The sequence below is a fragment of the Thunnus thynnus genome, chromosome 8, assembly GCF_963924715.1.
Source record: "Thunnus thynnus chromosome 8, fThuThy2.1, whole genome shotgun sequence".
Lineage (NCBI taxonomy): Eukaryota > Metazoa > Chordata > Actinopteri > Scombriformes > Scombridae > Thunnus > Thunnus thynnus.
The window spans coordinates 5,497,101-5,520,600 of NC_089524.1; the positions used below are offsets into that span (position 1 = coordinate 5,497,101).

Sequence of the window (23,500 nt, forward strand, 5' to 3'; positions counted from 1 at the left end):
GCCACTAAATCCTACAAACTGGTCCTTTAAATCAAAAAGACTGTATATAAAATATATAAGTTGTTGAAATATAAAAACGTACAGATGCATTTCTCCCTCCCTCCTGCGGGTGGCGCTGCGACAAACATACCTCCAGCCTTCTGCCTTCTTCAATGAAACCTCCTCTCTTGCTCTTCTCCCATTGGTTAATTTCAAGGCCACTTCCTGGTACGTATTACATTTTGCAGCAGCGGTGTGTGTGTGTGTAGTTTGGGAGACGGATGCTGCAGGGATTCAGACTGTAAACACACACACACACAGAGACGGTTTTTTATCGTATTTGTCGGTCCTTGTGGCATCAGACTGTGAACCTCCAGCCGGTCAGAGATGGCCCAGTGCTCCGAGCCTGCGACCGTTAGCTCCGCGGTGAACGGAGAGCTGAAGAAGGAGAGGAAGGTGGCCGTTATTACCGGCATCACCGGACAGGTAGCACTCTCACACACACACACACACACACACACACACACACATCTCAGCATCCAGCTACACTGTCGGAACGAATGAATGACTTCCTTGAAGGCTAAATTATGCATATGTGTTAATTTATCGTGGCGCCTTTTATCGCTACTGCTTAACATGCCGTCAACGTCTCCTTGGATGTGATTTATTTTCGGGGAAAACGTTGGTTTGTCACTGCCGGTGACGTTTACACCTGTGTCAGATGCAAACTCGCTGCTACTTTAATCCCCACTTGCCCTCAGACTTTGCTTCCGGCGTTTGACGTGTTGTAAAAACGCTTTTATTGACGTAAAGATCCCTTCCGGACATGTTTGAAGACATGAAAACTCTGCTTCGATCAATAACCCTCTGCCCCCAAAAGTTCAGTTTATTAATTAAAGTCAAAAATGTGTTTTGCTTACTGTTGCTTCACTTAGATGTTTGAGCTTCACTGTGCAGAGTGATGTACTGTATGTGCAGAGTAACGTTAGTGCTGCACCTAACGATTATCCATAAATCTGTTGATTATTTTATCAATTAATCAATTAATCGTTTCGTCTATAAAATGTCAGAAAATGGTGAAAAACGCCCGTTATAACTTCTGAGAGCCTATGATGATGTCTTCAGATGTCTTGTTTTGTCTGATCAACCAAAGAAATGCTGTTTACTATCATCAATGACACAGAAAAGCTTCAGATCTTCACGTTTGAAAAGCTGCAACCAGCAAATGTTTGGCATTCTTGCTTAACAAAATGACAAAAATGATTTCCCACAGCCCAAGATGTTATGTACCAACAGCCCACAACCCAAAGATATTCAGTTTTTACTGTCATAGAGGATGAAAGAAACCAGAAAATACTCATATTTGAGAAGCTGGAATTGCAGAATTTGGACTTTTTTTCTTAAAAAAATAGTTTTATTGATTTTCAAAATAGTTTCAGTTTAATTTGATAGTTGACAACTAATCGATGAATCAATTCAAGCATGATTTGTGACATCACAACTGGTTTGGAGCCAACTGTGGGTCAGTATGCAACCTATGCAGATGTGATGTGGAAACTTCTTGTGTCCAGCAATTCAAATTTTGAAATGAATAATATTTGCATATTGTTACAAATTGGCTCCTGCTTGCAACAGAAGGGGAACTCACACAAACATCACCTGGGAGGTTTTTTATTTGGCCAGATTATAAATGAACATAACTATCAAGCAAACATGGAAATCAGTCATATCAGTTGTGCCAGGAGTGTGTGGATGATTGTATCATGTGGTGTGTGTGAAATAAGAGAAGAGAACCAGAGCAGGTCCGGCAGCCATCTTAAATACAGGTCAACCAGGCTGTACAGGTGCGCCACATCTCCTCTTACGACCCTGCCCTTCACTCGTAGTTTCTGGACTTTTTAATGAGAGCAGAGCAGAAGGTCACACTGAGCCTGATTGCATCCTGCTCCACAACACAAGAACCACAGACTCTGAACAACAACCCACATTAGCTTTCTTGCTAAAGTCTCCTTAAAGCACCTTAGCTTGTTGAACGAGCCACCAAACAAACACTCACCAGGGAAAAGTGCACCGCTAACGTCGGTTCTCTGTGAATGTTAGTTTGGCCCAGTTAGATGCTTCAAAATCCCTGTTAGCGACACACTGTCTGTCCATGACTTGTAGCTACAGCAGTTAGTTTACTTTGTCTCTGTTTTGTACAGTTTAACACCAGTAACCTGCCAGCTGATGTCAATCAAACAAGCCTCCAACACGTCGTCCCCCCCAGCCAGCTGAGACAGCATTTCAGATATTTTTCCAAAGACCTTTTTTCCTACACTTTAATAATAGAAAACTATTACCATTACATGTAATAAAACAAGAAGGATGATTAAATGTGATTCCAGTTGGACTTCAATGTGAGCGCAGAGAAACTTTTCCCCCTTCAGCTGATGAAATATGAAAAACCATCTTCTGGTTTCAAACTGCACATACATCACTCTGTGAAGCTCAAACATTACTGTGAAGTAACAATAAACAAACACACTGTTTGAGTGGAGGCAGACATTAAGCTAGCTAAAATTACACTCAAGTCGTGCCTGAAGCTGTTGTCTCTCCAAAATAAACTTTCTTTGGAAAAAGAAATGTTTATTTTCCAAGAACAAACTTTTCCTTCTCTTATTATCTCAAACACACGCTTCCACTGAGCCTAAAACGAAGTACACATTAGCCACCTTTCCATTATGTTCCTCCGTAGCATCAAACAGAGCGGAAAGCAGCTTTTCAGAGGATATGAGTTTTGGCATGATGCTCCGTCAGTAATCAGTCCGTCTAGAGCTGTGCTCATACAGTAGTTAAGTTAAACTGAACAGTAGAATAGCATAGAATAAGATGAGTGTAGACGTTGATGGATGTATAGGTGAAAGTTAAAGGTGAGTCTAATTAATGTTTGTATTTATTTGCATCACCATGAGCTGTCAGTGGTGTAACAGCCACTCATCCGGGGGAAAAAATAAGTAGTGTTTTCATGTAAATATGCAAAGCAGATAGAGCTGCAACTAACAATTATTTTCATTAAATTAATTTGACAGTTGTTCCTTGATTAATCGGTTAACAATTTAGTTTTTTTAAAATGTCAGAAAGTAGTGAATTCAGCTCCCTAAAGCATGAGGAAAAGGTGAAAAGGTCTTCATCTCTTGTTTTGTCTCACTGACAGTTTGCTGGTATTCAGTATACAATCATAAAAAACTGACATTTCTGCTTGAAAATTGACTTTGACAAGTTATTGATTATCAAAATAGTTGCTGATTACTTTTCTGTTTGATCGATTAATCGAGTAAATGACTAAAAATTTCAGCAAATAGAATAGACTCAGATGATGCTAGTGGGGGTTGTAGAATATGGCAGGTAATTATCCTTATTACAATGTTATTTACTGTATTTATAATATATGTGTGTCACAATGTGGTAAATTATGCAAAATCACTTATAAAGTAACCAAATACTCAGTATACAGCAGTGCCATGGTGTAAACAATAAGACCATACAATAAACAGTAAAATACAGATAACTAAAGTAGTATTGAATAAAGCAATTCATCTTAATAAAGTGCTTTGTTTAATTAAAAACAATAAAATAAATGTGGACAAGAAAATGTTAATAAAAATGGAAATGATACCAAGAAACCAAACTCTTCACATGTGTAAAACAAAAACTTGATAGCAGTTTGTTCAGAATTGTTAATTTGGACAAAAGACATGAACATGAAGAGGTCAAAACCCCAGTGACACTTGTTGTAATATCACAACATGATTCCACTGAAAGTCTTGAAAACAATAATATTGAAATTCCCTGAGGACCTTGTTTAGAAAGTGGCAGATGTTCATAACTGAGAGTGAAGTCAAGATGAAGTCAGCTGTAAGTTTCAAGCAATGAACATCTGATTTTAGAGTGTAAACCACCTTGCTGAACAGTAAAGTCTATTCAGCATATTGCAACATATGGATTTACAATCTGGTGTTATTATACATATTGTACATTCAGTAAGTGAGGTGAAGATTACAGGAAGTGTCTCATCCACAACGCCTACTTCCTTCAAGCGCTAATAGAAGAGATAATAGATTCCTGTTAGAGGATATTAACTCGGTCTGCCATCTGTCAGCACAGACATATAATATGAAAAGAATAGCAGATATTACCGGTTATATGGACATATCTGCGGATGAAAGACTGTTTTATTGCTTGTTTCCTGAAGCTGTTGTACAATCTGGTGCTGTGTGTGTATTTTGAAATGTATTTTCTGTATGAATACTATAAATTGGTAACTGATTTTACACGTCTATGTAAACTTTAAGTTTACCTTGAGCAGTTGCTCTTAATTTTTCACAAGTGGAATGCTCTGACAATTAGTTGATTCATCGAGTAGTTGATCGACAGATAGGCTAAGTGATCGCCCAACTATTTTTTTTGCTAAGATTCTCTGCTTCCATGTGAATATTTTCTGGTTTCTTTACTCCTCTGTGATACTAAACTCAATATGTTTGGGTTGTGGACTGTTGGTCGGGACAAAACAAGACATTTTAGGTTACATCTTGTGCCAGGAGTGTGTGGATGATTGTATCATGTGGTGTGTGTGAAATAAGAGAAGAGAACCAGAGCAGGTCCGGCAGCCATCTTAAATACAGGTCAGCCAGGCTGTACAGGTGCGCCACATCTCCTCTTACGACCCTGCCCTTCACTCGTAGTTTCTGGACTTTTTAATGAGAGCAGAGCAGAAGGTCACACTGAGCCTGATTGCATCCTGCTCCACAACACAAGAGCCACAGACTCTAAACAACAACCCACATTAGCTTTCTTGCTAAAGTCTCCTTCTTATCTAACTTACAAACATGAACACACATGTTGTCCTGCACCTTAGCTTGTTGAACGAGCCACCAAACAAACACTCACCAGGGAAAACTGATTTTACACGTCTATGTAAACTTTAAGTTTACCTTGAGCAGTTGCTCTTAATTTTTAACAAAATGTCTTGTTTTGGTCGGGACAAAACAAGACATTTTAGGTTACATCTTGTGCTTTGTGAGACGGTGATCGACATTTTCTGACATTTTAATGACCAAACAACTAATTGTTAGTTGCTACGTTTTTCTTTGAGGTGGTTAAGTCAAACAAATGATACGACTTGAGTTTGATAAACTGCCTGAGAGGAGAATGAACCAGCCAAGAGGATGCTCAGGTTGACAATCTTGACCCTCAGTCGAAACTGAATGTGTGATTAAATCCAAAATGAATGAAGAGTTCCACTGACAATGTGTGCATGTGTTGGTGTCAGTGTAACAGAGTTTGATGTATGTTCATGTGTGCTGCAATACTCAAAAGATCTTTGAGTCGACCAAGATTTTCTTTGGTTGACTACAGCCCTAGAAACATCATATTTTTTAAAGAGTTGTGCAGAATAATCAAAGACCTGCATCACCTGCAAGGTTTTTATCATTCTACATAAAATACAGGTTATATACCACACAGCTGTTGACTGTCAGTACCAGATACTTCAACTCAGTAGAGCACATCCGGTTTAATAATCAGTTTCAGTACAGACAGAGCAGAAAGGTCCTCTCACTAATGGATCTGCTGTTGTTTGTGTTTCTAGACAAGCCTGATATCTGCAGACTGCTGCTAGCTAGCGTTAGCTACCCGTCAGGTAGAGACGGACCGAACAACGTAGAATCTAGAAACTGTTCAGTGGACTTCCAGCGCTTCAACTCCCCTAACCAGAGGTGATTGTTACGACCCCTGGAAAGGCTCTTTACGAAAGAGGTTCAACATGACCAAAAGAGTCGAGGAGTAGCAACAACATAACTAACCACCAAGCAAAGTCTATAACAGAAGACTGATGGGCCAGAATTAACAGAAAGAAGGGAAGACACCCAGACCAGCCCATAAAGGGTTGTAGGATCCGGTCTCTTCCCTCTGACCTACATGAAAAGTAAACCTAATGGAAATAAAGCCACAAAAATAGGACATCCTGACCCACCAAGATACAAAAGGCTAACAAAGGTAAAACTCTAAAGCATGTCAAGTAGAAAACACTAGCTGCTGCTGCTGAGAGAGAGAGAGAGAGAGAGAGCTCAGATTCCTTCCTCCTCTTTATTCAATCAGGCCGGACTAGATACACCTGAGAGAGAGATTACACAAGAGATCATGTGTCAGAAGCATATGAAGATCATAACCAGCAGGGGGGAGTGTGTAACAACGATACCTCGTCAACTCAACACGAACCCGGAGCACAGACCAGCATGCTCAGTCATTTTTCAGTCCGTCTTTCTCGTCGATGTGACCAATAAATTCAGATATTTTGCCACCTGGAGTCACGACAGTCCCAGCAGGTGTGCATGTAGTGTCATTAATCACATCACGCTTTACAGGACCGTCATGACTCGAGACGGCTAACGTAGCAGCTACGTTACTTTTTCACTAAAAATAAACTTCTTGTTGTAATAACTCCAGACATTTCAAATTAATCAAATTAATCTGATACACTGCCCCAGCCCTTATTCACTGTATTTGATACTCTTCTTCAGACATAAATTGGTTTCTACTCAAACAGTATTGAAGCGTCTACGGGACCTACGGGAAGGCAGGTAGCAAATTGACCTTCTTTTGACATTTAGAGTTACCGTTTGACTTCATGCTGCTACTGTGGCGTGAAACATTCCTCATGATTGAGATCCGGCACACTGAATGTGGCAATCACTTTACCATAACAAAACACCTGTTCAATGGGCAGAGAGGTGTGTCAGCTTGGCAGAACTGGCCGTACTGGTATTTACGTGCACAGTGAATGACATCAGCATGGGTCAGTGAGAAAATGACACTTCTGGAGTGATGATCCTGTCACGGACGTTTGTTATCGCGTTGCTCTGAAAGCTTTTGTTTAAAGTTGTTTTATAGCCTGGAGGTCGAGAAGTTTCGTCATCGTCATGGTTACAGTAGGCACAAACATGCACCTATAATTCATCATGTCATGAAAAACTCAAACCTGAAAGTTCATTTTGTGTTCTTGACAGAGGACTGAGGATGAAATATTGTTTTTTTTTTTGTTTGTTTTTTTTTGTAAGGAGGAAAACAACACTTAAACTTGATTTTATTTTGATCTTTAGTTGATTTTAGTACCAGACTTTGACTCATATCAGCAGGCTGATACTATCAGCTGATATTTGCTTATCACAGATATATCAGCAGGTGTTTACAAGAAGGCAGTTATGCAAAAAAAAGGTTGGATTTTTGCATATTTTACTCCTATTTTTGGCTCCTTATTTTTATTGCCATTGCCAGTAAAGTTTGTTTTTCATCTGTAAAATGTCCACACATATCTTCGCCACAACTTTTTAATATATCCAAAACCGAGGGACCCTTGGTTTATTTTATCTGCGTAATATAAGACTAAAAGAATTTTGGCAAAAATATCTCGATCGGGTTATTTAACTCTCAAGTATCAAGATTAGTATCCGTCTTTTTATAGACTGAACCAGGCTCGGTCGGGTTTTTAGTAGAGCTGAGATCGTCTTACAACCTTATTCCAGTCATCACAAGTCTGCTGCGGACAGATGGACATAAATCAGTCAATTAGTGTTTAAGATATGTACGTGATTCATGGTTTGATATGTAGATTGGGTGTGTGTATGTAGGTTGTTTTCAGTGCATTTGGGAAAACAGAAGATGTAATTTCTCAACTGTAGCTTATAGGCCGTAATTCTTACTGTAAAAATGACGGCACTCAGACAGATTTTTAAAAAAAATACATAGTTATGATACTATATTGTCAGATTGTTAAGGTTTGTAAAGCTGTAGTGGTTTGGACCACAAAGATCTTTTTAATATCTTTGATTTCTTTGGAAATCAGTGAATAAGACTGTCTTATGCAATATCAGATTTTTGCATCAGTCATGTGTTTTTTATGTATTTTCATCTCATAATTATACCCATAAATGCTTTCTTGGTTGAACTTCCATAAAATTCATTTCGATATCAGTGTTTATATTTGAAGTAGAGCTGCAGCAAACGATTGTTTTCATTATCGATTCATTTGCAGATTATTTTCTTGATTCATCGTTTTGTCTATAAAATGTGAGAAAAATGCCAGTTCCAATTTCTAAAGTTCTAATTCAGTTATAAATAGATGTTTTAAATACCCTGTTTTGTCTGATCAACAGTCCAAAATCCAAAGAAATTCAGTTCGTCCTCATGTATGCCACTTGCCATTTGGTATTTTTGTTTAAAAAATGACTGAAACAATTATTCGATTATCAAAATAGTTGCCGATTCATTTTCTGTCTATTGACCAATTGATGAATTGACTGATTGCTGCAGCTATAATTAGGAGTAAAGATTTGAATAAAATCAGATATGCTATGATAGATTTTATCCATATCATCTGTTCTTTGAATCAATGCTTGTTTAATGCGTGAACAGACATTCAGTATCTCTGTCCCTGCTGTTTCTTTGACAGTCCTCATGTCTGTTTCTGCAGTAAAGAACTGCCATTGTGTTTTATTTTTGCAGCACCTGAACCTGTCAAAAACATTTGCATCAGTGGTTCTGCGTGTGCATGTGAACATAAGTGTGTGCACAGTGTTCATGTGTGAATGTGTACACGTGCTTTGTGGTCGTACGTGCGTGTTCAGAAGTGCGTTGTCTGCTCCTCGGAGGTGATTTGCATCAGAGAAAACAAGCAGCAATGACTTGAAAAACGTTTCACGGTACGAAGTAAAAGTTGTCAGTCGAGCGTTTTCCAGAACGCATCCTTTGAGAGACAACCGTCGGAGGTCTTGGAAAGTCATTTTCTAACATCTCACATTCCTTTCCTTCCTTTGACAGAAAACAAAGAATAACAGTGTTAATTCATTTTTATTCTGCCGGTCGTAGCGTTACTGTAAAACACTCCATGAGAGTCCACGCAGGAGGCAGTGAAGGCATCTGGATAGATCATCTCAGGAGTCACTTGCACAGGCCGCGGGGTCACAGCGATGCCATAAATTGCCTGGCTAACTACTGTTCATAAATTTCAAGGCAGCATGCTGCTCAGTCTGAATACCTTTGACTGCTGTCTCAGTGTGAAGTATCGGGGTGAGAGGGTGTGAGTTATGAGAGACCACCTGAGTGCCAAGGCAGAGCTGCAGAAGCTGGGCAGGGCCTCCGCTCCGCCTGATAGGGCTGGTTTTTTACGACGTGGGGTTACGAAGAGGACAGGTTCAGCCTCTCCGTTCGACAGTAAAACTTTACTTTGGCTTTGAGCGTTCACACTTTCTTTCCTCGGCTCCTCCCGGTTGGGAAAACAACACCGCACCGCGATACGACCTCTCCAGCCGTTTGATGTTCATCCTTCAAGCCTCTTTTTTTTTTTTCTTCATCCTCTCATTGGCTTCTCTCATTCCTTCCTCGCCTCCTTCCTACAGACTCCACTGTTAAGCAGAGCAGAATAGAGTCGGAGCCGGCGCCAGTAATAATAATCATAAAGCTAAGAATCCGTGCACACATCTCCTCTGTCGCTCATAATGGCCGCTGATGGCTCCTTCAAGGCTGATTCTTCCTCTCAATGAAGTCTGGCAACTTTTAAACAGGAAAAGCGCAGTTAGTGGTAAAAAGCTGAATTAATTTAGATAACCGCAAGTGAACTGCATGTGTCGAGCCTCAGCTGCTGAGTTTACAGATTAACTCATGATATGATGGTGTAATGATAAGGTGATACTGCAACATATTGCCATAGGGCTGCAACCAACAATTACATTGATTAATCTGGCAATTATGCTTCATTCATCAATTAATCATTTTCTATCTATAAAAGAAGAAAATAGTGAAAAATACTTGACCAACAGTCCAAAAGCTTCAAATTCTCACATTTGAGAAGCTGCAACCAGCAAATGTTTGGTATTTTTGCTTAAAAACGACTAAAAATTATTCAAATAGTTGCTGATTGTGTGAATTAATTGCAGCTCTGTATTGCAAGACATTCATCTTTGATAGGCCATGATGTCTTTATAGCTTAACAGAAAAATACCTCTAAAATTAAGATAGAAAAAGAGCATTTTTTTAAAAAAATTCAGGAATCATTTATTCATAGTTTCACTGAATTTCATAAACATCTGAGAGGAAACAAAGCAAGAAAAAAGCAACTGTCAAACAGTTCACATGTGTAAAAGAAGAGTTGAAATATTTGTAATAAAGGAATTACGTGTTTGTGAATCACAGAAATGATGAATCTCTAAATGAAATGATGAATCTACCTTATGATGAAATGCTTACTGTCTGTAGCTGTGTGTGGCTCTGAAAAGTTTATCACACGTCCTCTGTGGATTTACAGCAGTGGAAACTAATGATCGACTCGAGTCGTCGTGTGAAAGGCAGCAAAACTTCCACAGAGACCTGTTCATCCGCTGTCGCTGTATAATATATAAACTACTGCTGCACAGCTGCTGGTCCTCATGCTCATGTTCAAAACTATCATAATTTTGGCTCTCTAATGACTTCAGTTGTAACTTTTGAGTTTTGAGAAGACAATAGAGAAACATACAAGCAGTTTATTTCAGCTACGTTTAAGTTATGTTTATTTTTTATATCATTAGCATTTGGCATTTGAATGATAATATACAGTTGATATTCTGGGACATTTTTCTATGTAGTAAAAAGTAATTTGATGCATAAAAAGTAAAATGAAATGGTGTCACTTTTTTTAATCTTTCAAACATCAAAAATCAGTATTCTGAATGAATCTGATGTGATTTGACTGTAAAGAATAAAAAAAACAACTGTAAGAACCGTTTAAGATGTATTATATTATGCAGCAGTTTACTTCCTCTGTGCAGACAAAGCTTCGTCAGAGTTTCTTATTTTCTGAATCATATTGATACCAGGAAGCTCCATCCACTCATTTATTTCACGCCTGAGTGGTTTCTGAAGTAGCAAACCAACTGTTCCTACTTATTGCTGCGTGTGTATGTTTATGTGTGTGTGTGTGTGTGTATGATGTGCTCATGTGTATTTGTGGTCTGTGATTACGGCTTCATTAAACCGTATCAGGCTTAATTGCAGACCAGCGGCGTGCTTGGCTTAGCCTCCCGCCTGCGGTCTAAAGAAAGCACATTAAAGTGATTCATTCAGAGCTTATACATGACAAATAAACACACAGACGGCCGTGAACTTCAAGTTTACATTAATACATGCATAATGCCCACAGGCCTGCAGACTGAACCCTTTTAAACTTTGGGGTCAGAAGTTTTTTTTTCCATTAAGGTTATTTACTCCTTAATGTTAGACTGATTATTTAACCCTAATAATGAGGATTCAAATTGATCCTATTGGTGAAGATCCTGTAATTCACTCTTCCACCACAAGGGGGCACTAACCTCATAGTGCTGGGGTTTGTCCAAACACATCACTCCTCCTTCACATTTTTATTAGAGCACATTGATCAGTGTGCTGTCTGCACTGCGCACAAGTGGAGCTGAAACGATCAGTCGGCAACAATTTTTATATAATCAATTATTTATTTATGATATTTTTTTAAGCAGACATGCCAAAGTGTTTTCTTCTGTGATAGTGAAATGAATATTGTTGGTTTTGGGGCTGTTTAGTTGTTAAATTCCTAATTGTTAAAATATATATTAGAATGAGTTTCCACTCCTTCATGTTTGTTTTCAGTCATTGTTTAGATAATTCCCCCTGATTCCTTTTAATGGGATTTATTTTTCTACTCTTTATTAAGTTCTTTATTATACATCCTTTGTTCACAAGGATTGCATCCTGCTGTTTTAAGATAAGTTAGTTGAGCTCGTTAATAATCTGATTTACACCACTTGTGCCATCTTCTCCTCCAGGACTGGTTATTTAAGGAAGTGCAGGATATCAGAAATGTTCACCCTGATTAAGATGAAATGATGGAAATGTTTTTTATTTGTTCTATGAGAAAGCATTTGATCGGGAACCCTTCAGTGTTGCAGACATGATGATGTTACAGTACATATGATGTGGTTGTGGCTGAAGAGGTTTAAGAAGTCATGCTCTCATCACCAGTTTGATCGAGAGTCTCTGAACCCCGACTGAACTCTGCACGTCCTCCTCATCTGGTTTTCCGAGTGGGGAATAACAGAGGATTTTGAGATAGTCGTTACTGTACAGATCATCAAATGAGTAATATTTCAGCTCATGCTGTGCTCATACATAACTCTCATATGAATGTTCACATTGAAAACATACCAAAATTTCTGCATCATTAAGAATTTCGGCACAGCTAGCGTTAGCATAGCGACGGACTGAACTCACCAGGAGACGTGATGAAGTGTTTCTGCAAGAAACAGCGAACATTCACCTCCCTGGTGACACACTGACATGTGCAGAGTTCCTTCCTGCTGATATTGATGCGTTTCCATCCTGTTAATGAAACCGCACGATGAGGGTGTGATGATGATGATGATGATGATGGGAATGTTGATTGGAGCTAATGATAGCACTGAAGGAGCAGGTCTGATGAGAAAACATTGTTAACATTTTTCAGTCACATGGATTGATTTAGTCCAACATCAACAGCTTTTTTTTTCACCCTTTTTTTCCTCTATTTACTATATTCTTTAATTTTTTTTCTTAGCTCAACTTTTCTTTTTAGCTTTTTTTTATACAGTACTTTACTTTTCTCAGGCTTTTATATTACACTGTTTCTATTTGCATGTGTTTTTAACTGTCAGTTAGTCAGGAAGGAAGGAAAGAAAGAAGGAAGTGAAATGAAGAAGGAAGTAAGGGAGTAAAAAAGGAAGTAGGAGTGGAAAGACAGAAGTAAAGAAGAAAAGAAGATCATTGCAGTTAAAAAAAATAAACAAAATTCTGCCAGGTGTGACTATCACACCTGTTTTTTTTTGTAACTAATTAATTTTTATTCTTGCTCCCCCTGCAGACGACCCTTTCTACTGCATCCACTGACACTCAGAGGATGGATTCAGTTAACACATCCATAACACCGGCACTCAAATACGAGTCAGTCATTGTCTGTGTTATAACTTTCACCCTCCCTGTTACTGATCCGGCCCTCTGGTTTATATTCGGCGTAGCTGCCGAGTAGAGAGAGATCATATTGTGTCAAAAGGCTGAAATGAGTCTATGGGGAGTTTGTGGTGTGGCATTGACCTGGCAGGTGAGCATGTAGTTGTGTATGTGTGTGTGTGTTTGTGTGTATGTGTATGCTCCCACCAAACGCTCGACTCCCCATAACAGGAAACGGCGAGGTGAGGCCAGGGTTTATGGGCTAATACGGCCTCAAAGGAGCCTCTTGTTTTTTAAACAGAGCTGCAGCTCTTCAGGCTTGTTTTCCATATTGGTCTGGCGTGGAACGCTTTGACCCTGGCACGGGGGCAGGAAAACATGACACCAGCCGGAGCTTTGAACGCCGTGGGGACGGGGCTGCCAGGTGCCCGTGCCCATCCCCCCCCCCCTCCTCCCCCCCGTCTGGGTTAGGCAGAAACAGGTTGGACATCAAGCGCTACACGACCTGCAGATGTTGGATATCATCTTCAAAAGACATTTAGAGTCAAATATTTGCTATTTAGAGGACAGTACCAGTGTTTTAGCATGTCTAAGCCCGTCCGACTATGTTTTTAAGGCAATAATAACAACAGAAACGTTCTTCTGGAAGTCTAAATGAATAACATCTTTATTCAGTAGTGCAAAAATAGGTTTAAAAACTCCTACTTCTTTTTGACTCATGTCTTCAAAATGTCAAAAATAACACTAAGTAAAGAGCAGGCATGAGGTATATAGAGAGAAAATCAAAGAAAACAACATCAATCACATCACTACATAGTCAAACTGGATCAATACTAGATTTTTGATGCTGATAAAACATATTTAAGAATAAAGGAAACCTTACATTTGGTTATTAAAGCAAAAGTCTCTCAACTATGTGAATAAATGACCTCAAACATATTTTTGGCATTTTTTTAATTGAAATGTCTCGTTACTTATCAGCTGATATATATGTGCTGATGCTTAGAAATGTTTAATGAACTAATATAGCTTGAAAACTGTGAATTTACGACTGCCTGGAAGGAGGGGAAACCATATTCATAGATCTCTTAGACTACAGCACGCTTTAGGTTCCAAGAAATTTACATCAACAACAAAGCAAATCCTCATAATGATCCTCAGTTTCATATGATGTTACACAGCAGCAAAGGTACAAAAATAGCTTCCTGGACGCATGCCTCGAATTCTTACAAATAACCCCAATGTATTCTTTTGGCTTCACGGCATATTTACTATACGGTTCAGCAGTCTCATCGACCCCGTTTCCAGCAGCAGCAGCGGGTTGCTGTTTTCAGCAGACAAGGTCTGAAAAACCCACCGTACAGTACCATGAAAAGTTTGGATACTCATTCAAGGGGTTTTTTTTCTTTATTTTGACTATTTTCTACATTGTAAAACAACACTGAAGAACTATGAAATAACACATATGGAATTATGTAGTAAACAAAAACGTGTTAAACCCAAATATGTTTTAGATTCCTTAAAATAGCCACTGTTTGCCTCGATGACAGCTTTGCACACTACTGGAAATATCTTAACCAGCTTCATGAGGTTGTTACTTCATGGCCAAAATGGGCGTTAATACAGCTGAGTGAATTAACCTCAGAGATAAATCTTCTGCTGTTTCTCATAAAACAACCACCCCCAGTTGTTCCAACTTATAGTTCTCCTTTTGGGCCCGTTCTGTTATCTTTGCTCCACGGCAGCCGTAGCCAGACCGTATCTACCGTATCTCCAGGAGCAGGGGCCTCACGCAGCCCTAAAACATGACCATCTATCCGGTGAGTGAGTGCAGGTCCTGGGTGTCCTCCAACCTCCAACCCAGTCCCCCCCTTCAATCAACCTTTCTTGCCTAGCCCTCCACCTCGACTCTTTCTCCCCAGACCTGGAGAGGAAGCATGGGGCTGGCATGTTGGCAGTATGTGTATGTGTGTGTGTGTGTGTGTGTGTGCGTGCGCGTGCATGCACATATGTGAGGGGGGTTTGAGGGATGAATGCCATGACTGGTTTGGAATGTTCCAGAATGTGCGGTCGGAAAGTCTGAGCAGGGAAAAAAGACGAGGAGTAACATGGGTGAAGGGAACAAGACCTTATTGACTGGGCGCGCTCTCAAACACACACACACACACACACACACACACACTGGTTCAGCATCTGCCCAAAACTCCTGATTCATGCGGATGTTACACCTAATGATCTCAGGACTACAGCATGGAGGTTTCAGGAGGGTGGTGTTCCAACACCGTAAAAAGGAATTTGAAGTTGTTTTTTGACCGCTCGTGTCCATTAATGTGTCATGGAGTCAAAAAATATGCAGGTGTCAGTCGGTTTAGAAAAAAAAAAAAAAAGACACATTTGGTTTATTTGTCCAACAGAACACAAGCATCTTCAGTGTCCTCTTCAGCTTCAGCATCTACAAATTTTTCTTTTATCTCCTTTTTCTCTTATTTAAAACTTCATTGTCTCAGTTTCTCCCTTTTGTGCACTTGTAAGATATAATAACAACCTTCCATACGTGACTCTGTAGCCATCTGCTCTGATCTTGGGCTGCAACTTACGGTTATTTGCTTTATTGATTAATTTGACAATAATTTTCTCGATTAATTAATTGTTTAGTCCATAAAATAATTTGTAAAGATCTCGAGGTCACTTAAATGTCTTGTTTTGTCTGATGAAAAATCCAAAGAAATTCAGTTTACTGTCATGTTTGACACAGAAAAGCTTCAAATCCTCACATTTGAGAAGCTGCAACCAGCAAATGTTTGGCATTGTTGCTTAACAAAATGACAAAAATGATAGTTGTATACTATATTTTGGCCACATATCATTGTAAACTAAACATCTTTGGCTTTAGGACTGTCGGTCGGACAAAACAAGATATTTGAAGACATCACCTTGGGCTGTGGGAACGGGCATTTCTCACTATTATCTGACATTTTATAGGCCAAATGATTAATTGAATAATTTAGATAATAATTGGCAGATTAATCAATAATGAAAATAACTGTTAGTTGCAGCCCTACTGTGATTCAGTGGATACAGTAAATTCCAATCAGCATGTCTGAACCGTACACTTGTATATCTGCAACGTTCTTCTGAGGCCTAACAGATTCTCGTCTTATCTTCTGTCTCTTGCAGGATGGGTCCTACTTGGCTGAGTTCCTGCTCGCTAAAGGCTACGAGGTGAGAGAGAGAGAGAGAGAGTGAAACCCAGACTGCACCAAGAATCTGCCCTTTTGGAAGTGTAGACACACACGTACACGCAAATGAATCCAGACACTCACCAACGCCAACAAACACAGACGCACGCAGAGCGACATTCCCTCGATAAGCTGCATCCAGGCACAGCAGTGCGTGGGAACTCCTGAGGGATCGCGATGTAACGTAATGGCAGTCAGATTCGTACGAAAACTGACTCACACCCCCCACCCCCGATAAGACCCCTCTGTGTGGCACTGTGCCTTTTAACCTTTGACTCTTTTACCTCTGGGTCAGACCGTTAACAAGGAAATGGCTGTTATAATGTGGCCGTATGAGGAGTGAGGTTGCTAACATTCACCTGCTGCACAACGTGTTTTTCATGTGGAGATTTACAAGATGTTTCTGACTGACAGAGGCTGGGTACGGCTTCAGCGGTGGTTTCACACCCATGAAAAGCCTATACATGTTACCCCCACACACACACACACACATGTTGCACCAGAGCTCATGTGTTTTCCTGACAGTAGCTGCATGATTTCATTTCCCCCTCAAATGTGGAGGAAAAACACACACACACACACACACACACACAAACACACACCTTCATCGCAGCCTGCCTGGTCAGCTTCGCCATCTGCTGCCTGCCTTAGAGACAGCAGAGAGGAAGTAGACTAGATCCAGGTTGGGGATGCTGATGTTAAGAGGGGGGGTAGGAGTGATGCGGTGGCATTAAAGAGGAGCGTACAGGCAGGCAGGAAGTGCACAGTGAATAAAGGAAGTGAGGTCAGGGCACAGCGTCCTCCCACTAATGGACTCCCCTTGGATCAGGTCCTGTTATCTTCCCTGAGCAGAGCTTCCTCACACATCCCCCCTTCCAGAACACGAAGTACAGATCACAGGCAGCGTTAAAAACACTGCGAGCCGGAGCCATGAGACAGAACGTCGTTGTATCAATGTTTGCTATAAAAATATTTCATTGGCACAAAGATCTTTGGAAGATAAGAACCACTTTGAATAAAGCACAATTGGCCGTTAAAGTACATCATGCCTGACATCTTTTAAATGTTTTGTTGTGTAAAAGCAAATAAAAAACTGTTGAGCAATAAAGCTAAGACCTTTAAAATAACAAGAGAGACATGGGGACTCCAATAAAGGTCATTAGAAGGGCTTAATAGGAGACATCACAACAAGATCATCAGCGCTTTAAATTCCCAGAGCACCAAAACGGCCCTAAAACTCAATGATTTAAAATCACGTTAAATTTGTCTAAAATCAGATAGAGAAGAAGTGTTGGAGGTGTCATGACATTTACGTCTAGACAAAATGAAATACCGAGTCAAACTCCTCTATGGCAGGATGAGTTATGCTCCTATTCAATGTTTTGCAAGAGTACAATAGCACATTTTATGAGCATATTGGCCGAGCTTAGGAGGAAAGATTTCTATAAAGGGCCTCCCTTAGCTCAGTGTGAGGCGAAATTAGGACAGCATATTATAGGGGTTCGATATCAGCACAGGAAAAGTGATGTTTGCTTTGATTATGTGTGTTGGAGATTCGCCAGTAAGCTCTCACTTGCTTACTTCACCGAATCTGTTTATTTGCGAAGTCGAAGCGATGACAAAAATGTGATGAAAAATGCACAAATGAGGATTCACATAAGCCAACTTCTTACATCGGTTCAAACATAACTAGGCAGCTTCCAGCAGTGATTATTGCTCAAACATTTCTTCAAGCATAACTTGTTTTCTTTACTAGAAGCGTTTTACTGTGAAGCAGCTGCAGGAAGTGTTGATTTCATTAGTGTAATATATCCAAAAATCCAATATTTGCTGTCACAGAGGATTGATAGTTGTCAATTCAGCAACAGTCACAGTATCAAAAATGTTCCCTTGTTTTTGTTAAGGTTAAAATCACATATATTTACATCGTGTGATTATATCAAAAATCTTGAAAACATGGTATTTTAAAGCCTGAATCTGGATACATATTGCCTTGAATATGTATTTCAAGGCTACTGTACAGTTGACGTGAATAAATCTTGTCTTCTTCTACTTCAGGTTCATGGTATTTTGCGCCGTTCCAGCTCCTTCAACACGGGACGCATTGAACATCTTTACCAGAACCCACAGACACACACTGAAGGCAGTAAGTGTCCGGTCTACACCAGAAGAGTCACGCTTTCATCTTAAAAAAAACATCTGTTTCATTTTAATCTATAATGATAATGATGATGATGATGATGATGATAATGCTGGACCTACTGGTTGGTCTGTTATTACATAACATGTGTGATGCAGCTGACGATTGTTCGAACTTAAAAAAGTTAAATAACACGAGTGTTTTTCATCAATCAAATTTAGTAATCAAAAAAGTTTCCACATTTACCAAAACTTTTCAAAATAAATTCCAGGGTAAGGGTTTCTTGCACAGCTTCAGCTCCTTCCATGGCGGACGGAGAAAGAAAAGAAGTCTGAAGGGGTCAAGAGTCCAGCAGGGTTAGTGGGTGGTCACTGATGAAGGTCACTATCCGAAACGCGTTGATCTCATAGTATAAAGAACAACTTTATTATAAGTGTTGCTGGAGTCTTGACCCCTTCAAAATAAAATCCAGGGAAATGTGTATAAACTTTGCTAATTTACATTTGATGTAATGTTGTTATAATTAAAAATGACATAATTTTTATATTTTATTAAGAGTAAACCAAGCAGCAAATAAAATCACAGACAGTCTGTATTTATATCCAAGTTGTAGGATGACATGAATGAGAGACTTTAAAACCTGATGGAGGAACACTTCCTCCTGACTGTAGCAGCTCCACTTCATGCACCATCTGGAAATGAAAACATTACAGATTTCACATTGACATGTAGTGACTGATTGAAAATTTTTTCCAAGGAATCACCGTTACCAGAATTGACACATTGATGACAGAATCAGATGGCTCTAATTATTATTATTATTTTTTTTTAAGACCTTACTGGTTCCATTTAAAGCCCACAAACAAAACAGCAGCTGTTGAGTTTTCTTTCCTCATATTAGACATCTATAAATCAAAAACAAACTTCCCAGAAGAAGAGTGAATATGTGAAGGATCAGTGAGTGTAGAAACCAGTATGTGTTTTGTGTGTTTGACCCTGTTAGACATGAAGCTGCACTATGGCGATCTGACTGACAGCACATGTCTGGTGAAGATCATCAACCAAGTGAAGCCCACAGAGATCTACAACCTGGGCGCTCAGAGTCACGTCAAGGTAGCGTGATCCCACAAACCACATCTCTCATGGATCAGTTAGTCTTTAGTTTGTGCAACACGCCTTTCCTCCAAGTTAAGACCACTTCTCTGACACATCTTTACTACTAACTTACTAACCTCCGGTTCCTCGGAATCACTGCAAGAGGGTTTGTTTTGAAGATTAGACAAAGAAGAAATCTGATAACAGTGACTATGCGTTCCAGCAACACACTGTCATCAGAGTGAATCCGAAACCATGCAATAATAATCATGAAACACCTGTTATAATAAACAGTAAAACCTGTTCTAATGACTCACGGTGGGAGAGGCCGCTGACCTTTTTAAGTGACGATCAGGTTGAATCGGTTTGTTATCTATCACAGAGCAGGATTTATCACATTTAATAAAATGTTGGTCCATCTTTAATCGAAGATACTCTATTCTCATGTGATAAAGTTTTTTTTTTTTTTTTTTAGCAGGGGCTATTATTGTAATTCTCCTTGTTGGTGCGTTCAAAGACACTCTGATATGCAAGTGTTGACATTCAGCTATTGAAGAGCAGCTTTTTATAGCAGGAGCACGCTAACATAATCATCTTTAATGGTATTCATTTTCTCTGGGGTTCATTTTCTGAAGCTTGTGGATGCAGTGCTTTCCAGCAGCTAACTCTTTAGTCTTGGATGTGGTACTAAAACTGTACTGACTTTGAATCTGAATGATCACATTTTTAATCGTGAAAGAAGTTGCTTTAATCAATTTTTGGCCAATAACTCCAAAACAAAGTGACTGATAACCAGCCCCCTGACTAATCACCATAAAAAAAATGCCATGGTTAGCATATGTTAGCAAAATATTTTGTGTTTACACATGTTTTTATTTTGTTCACATATTGGAAATCAAATGTGTTTTATAGTCGTTCCAAACGGCTCTGCTCAAAGGCCGACTGTCACACAGAGAGCGGAGGTGGGCGGGGGACATGCAGTATCGTTTAAATACGAGGACAATAGCGCATATTTTCGGACAGTCTCTCTTGTGGAAGGCAGTCGTAGTGCTAACTCGGCTGTTAGTGTGAAAAGTGATGCACGTTTTTGCGTCAAAGAATGAAAAGGGAAAGCTAGAGTGAGAAGTTGTTTGGGTTTAAATGTCGGCTTGTCTGTAGTCCCCCCTTTATACGCCTTTTTATTGTTTTCATGTAATTGGGAGGACTAGATAACAAGCTAACAAAGATGTAGCCTCTTAACATCCACCATTTTTTCTTGGAATTTCCGCCTATTTGGCATACCCAAATGGAATAGCTTATAATAAAGGAACTGTGAGGCCAAAATGCATGTATAAGGCTTCATTTGAAAGGTGACATCTTCTAGTTTTTGGAGATGTGCTTGTTTAGCATGTGACTAAAACACAACCAAAACTACATCAGTTCAAATACGGCTCAAGAAAGTGTTTTTGGTCCTCTCATCTATAATGAGTCATATTTGAATAACAATAACTAGGACACGCTTAATGCTAGAACTATGCAAATCACCACATACCTTCTACATCTTGTTAAGCACACCTATATAAAATTCCAGACCTCTAGACCTAACCTTATGGGAGTTATGGAGTTTTTAGTTTGTCACTGGTGTCACCACAAACCTCTCCAAAACGTCTCCAAGTGGCCAAATTGTGCCAGTTGCTTTTACTTATTTAGCGCGTGATGCTCTGCTGCTTACAGCAAGAGTGAGTTAGACTTGCTTTGTCTTGTGTATTTAATCTTTTCAACATGTAAACAACTCATTAAATGTCTTCTGGGAGTTAGAGAGAGGAATATATCTGGGTGAGAGGCCAATGAGAGCAATGAGTGGGAAGGGTCAATGATTGTTTTTAATGCTTTAGAGTCAAAAGTCCAGGAGGTAAATAGTGTAGGGCAACAGCCACCCTTTATTTTGTCTGTCTCACATTTGGTACTAGTAGCATAGAGTTTATCAGAACTTGTTTGTTGCTGCTTTTGCTGAAAACATCACTGATGAGATGTTGAGACCGATCCGTACAATAAATGTGCTGTAAAACCAAAATAGCTAAAAAAGCTCAGTAGGGCTGCAGAGTTGGATGATGATTCTCTGCGGGTTTGTCATTTGACTTGATGCTAATATAAAAATAGAGACTAATGGAAGAATTGGCTTGTATGTTAAGCAAGTTTCATGTTCTTTTAAGTTGATTTTCATAGCAGTATAACTAACAGGAGTTGTAGCCAGTAAACTGCCTTAAAGCAAACAGCTCTAAAAATGTGAATTATGCTTCGGAAAATCATATGTAGTAATTTAAGGAATGTGTAATTTGTTGTTCATGGGTTTACACATGCAAAAAATGCTACATGGCACACCCTCAACAAACAATTTTGTCTTTGAATTTTTTTTTTTTTTTTTTTGGTCATTGCTACATCCAGTAAATGTCAAACAGTCTTTGTCTATTAACGTTCCATAAAGTCATTTTGAAACTCAGTGGATGCCAGTTCTAAATGTAGTTAACTGTGTCTGCATGTGGTCAGTATTTACCCACCGCTGTGAATGGCTACCGGTGGAAGATGGAGAAAAGGGACTTTCAGTTCTGGGAAGAGAGCAGCTCATGTGCGGAGGATGCTGGAGCTGATGGGACAGGAAGTAATGTTTTCTTGGATGGGTCAGTCTATGCCACAATGTCCCTTTTGTCTCGGAGCTCCGCAGTGATCCCAGGAGATCTCTCGGCGCCGCCCACCCCCCCCCCCCCACCCTCCACCATCCTCCACCCCCCCGCCCCCCCCTCCACACTGGGATCTGACACACAGTCTCCAGGCAGCACTGATCCTCCTTCACCATGGTGGTTTGGAAGGGGAATATGGAGCCAAGAGCTTAGTCAGATCATAGATAATAAGGCTATTTGTAATGTGTACATGAGTCTTTGCTTTTAAATAGTTGTTCCTTCATAAAATCATACTGACTCACTTTTATTGTCCTCTTCGAGACCCTGAGTGAAACTGGATGAACAGGCCCGCACATCGTGGACGTGCGATACTATCAGCTCGTTGTTTTGTTAAAACGTTAATCCGTTTTCTCATTTATGAAGGAAAAGTACCGAACTCTTACTGGATTGTTTCACCATTCTTTGAAGTCATAATGAAACTAGGATGAATAGGGACATTTCAAAGCTACATCCATCAATTCTTTGGCCACTTTAGGGAGCAGAAGAACTCCAAAACAAGCAGACAGACGCTCAGTTGTCTATTTATAAAGCAGTTGTGACAAAAATGTTAGGGAGGGGTTGCTTATTTACACATCCAGCGAACACTGAGCAACATCAGAGGTTGTTTGTCATTTTGATTCAGTGTTAATATAGAAAATATCGATCCATGTAGCTTTAAAACAGGGCTGCATCTAATGTATTTCCATTACTGATTAATCTATTTATTTTTTATTAATCAAATAATTGTGAAAAATAAGACCACAATTCCCCAGAGCCCAATCATATGTCTTCAAAAGGGTTTTCCAAAACCCAAACATATTCATTCATTGGAGTCAATATCAATATTTAACATATAAACCTGAGAAAAGCAGCATTTAAGCATCTAGAACCAGCAAATGTTTGGAATTTTTATTTGATAATTACTTAAAAAATTAACCAGTCATCACAATTGTTGGTAATACTTTTGAAATTGATCAACTAATCATTTCAACATCACTGTAAAGATAAAAAAAAATGGTTCTAAGGTCTTGTAACGACGTATAGGATTACTGTTTAAATTTAGAAACAGAATCCGGACACCACTCACTGATATAGATGATTGTTTTGATGAAACTTGTATACAGAAGAACTTGTTTACTGGATACAGAAGAAGAAGAAGAAAGAAATGGAGTAAGAAAGAAAGATTGAAAATGTTATTACGGGGGGGCGGGGGGGGGGTAGGATAGGAAGATCGACAGACAGATAGACAGAAAGAAAAGAGTGGGAGAAAAAGTGAGAAGAATGATGACTCCTCTCTCCACATCCTTTTGTGGTCAGAGGCTGTGACTGTTTCCACCTCCCACATG

General features: G+C 39.5%; 1 protein-coding gene across 1 annotated transcript in view; it reads left to right on the forward strand.

The window, feature by feature from the left end:
- Positions 1–210: 210 nt before the first annotated feature.
- Positions 211–23,500, forward strand: part of gmds (GDP-mannose 4,6-dehydratase) — a 198,313-nt gene continuing 175,023 nt past the window's right edge. The window contains exons 1-4 of the mRNA XM_067596208.1: positions 211–465; positions 16,162–16,206; positions 18,282–18,369; positions 19,367–19,476. Coding sequence (XP_067452309.1) covers positions 367–465; positions 16,162–16,206; positions 18,282–18,369; positions 19,367–19,476 — 342 coding nt within the window. The 5' untranslated portion in view covers positions 211–366. The remainder of the gene's footprint in view (positions 466–16,161; positions 16,207–18,281; positions 18,370–19,366; positions 19,477–23,500) is intronic.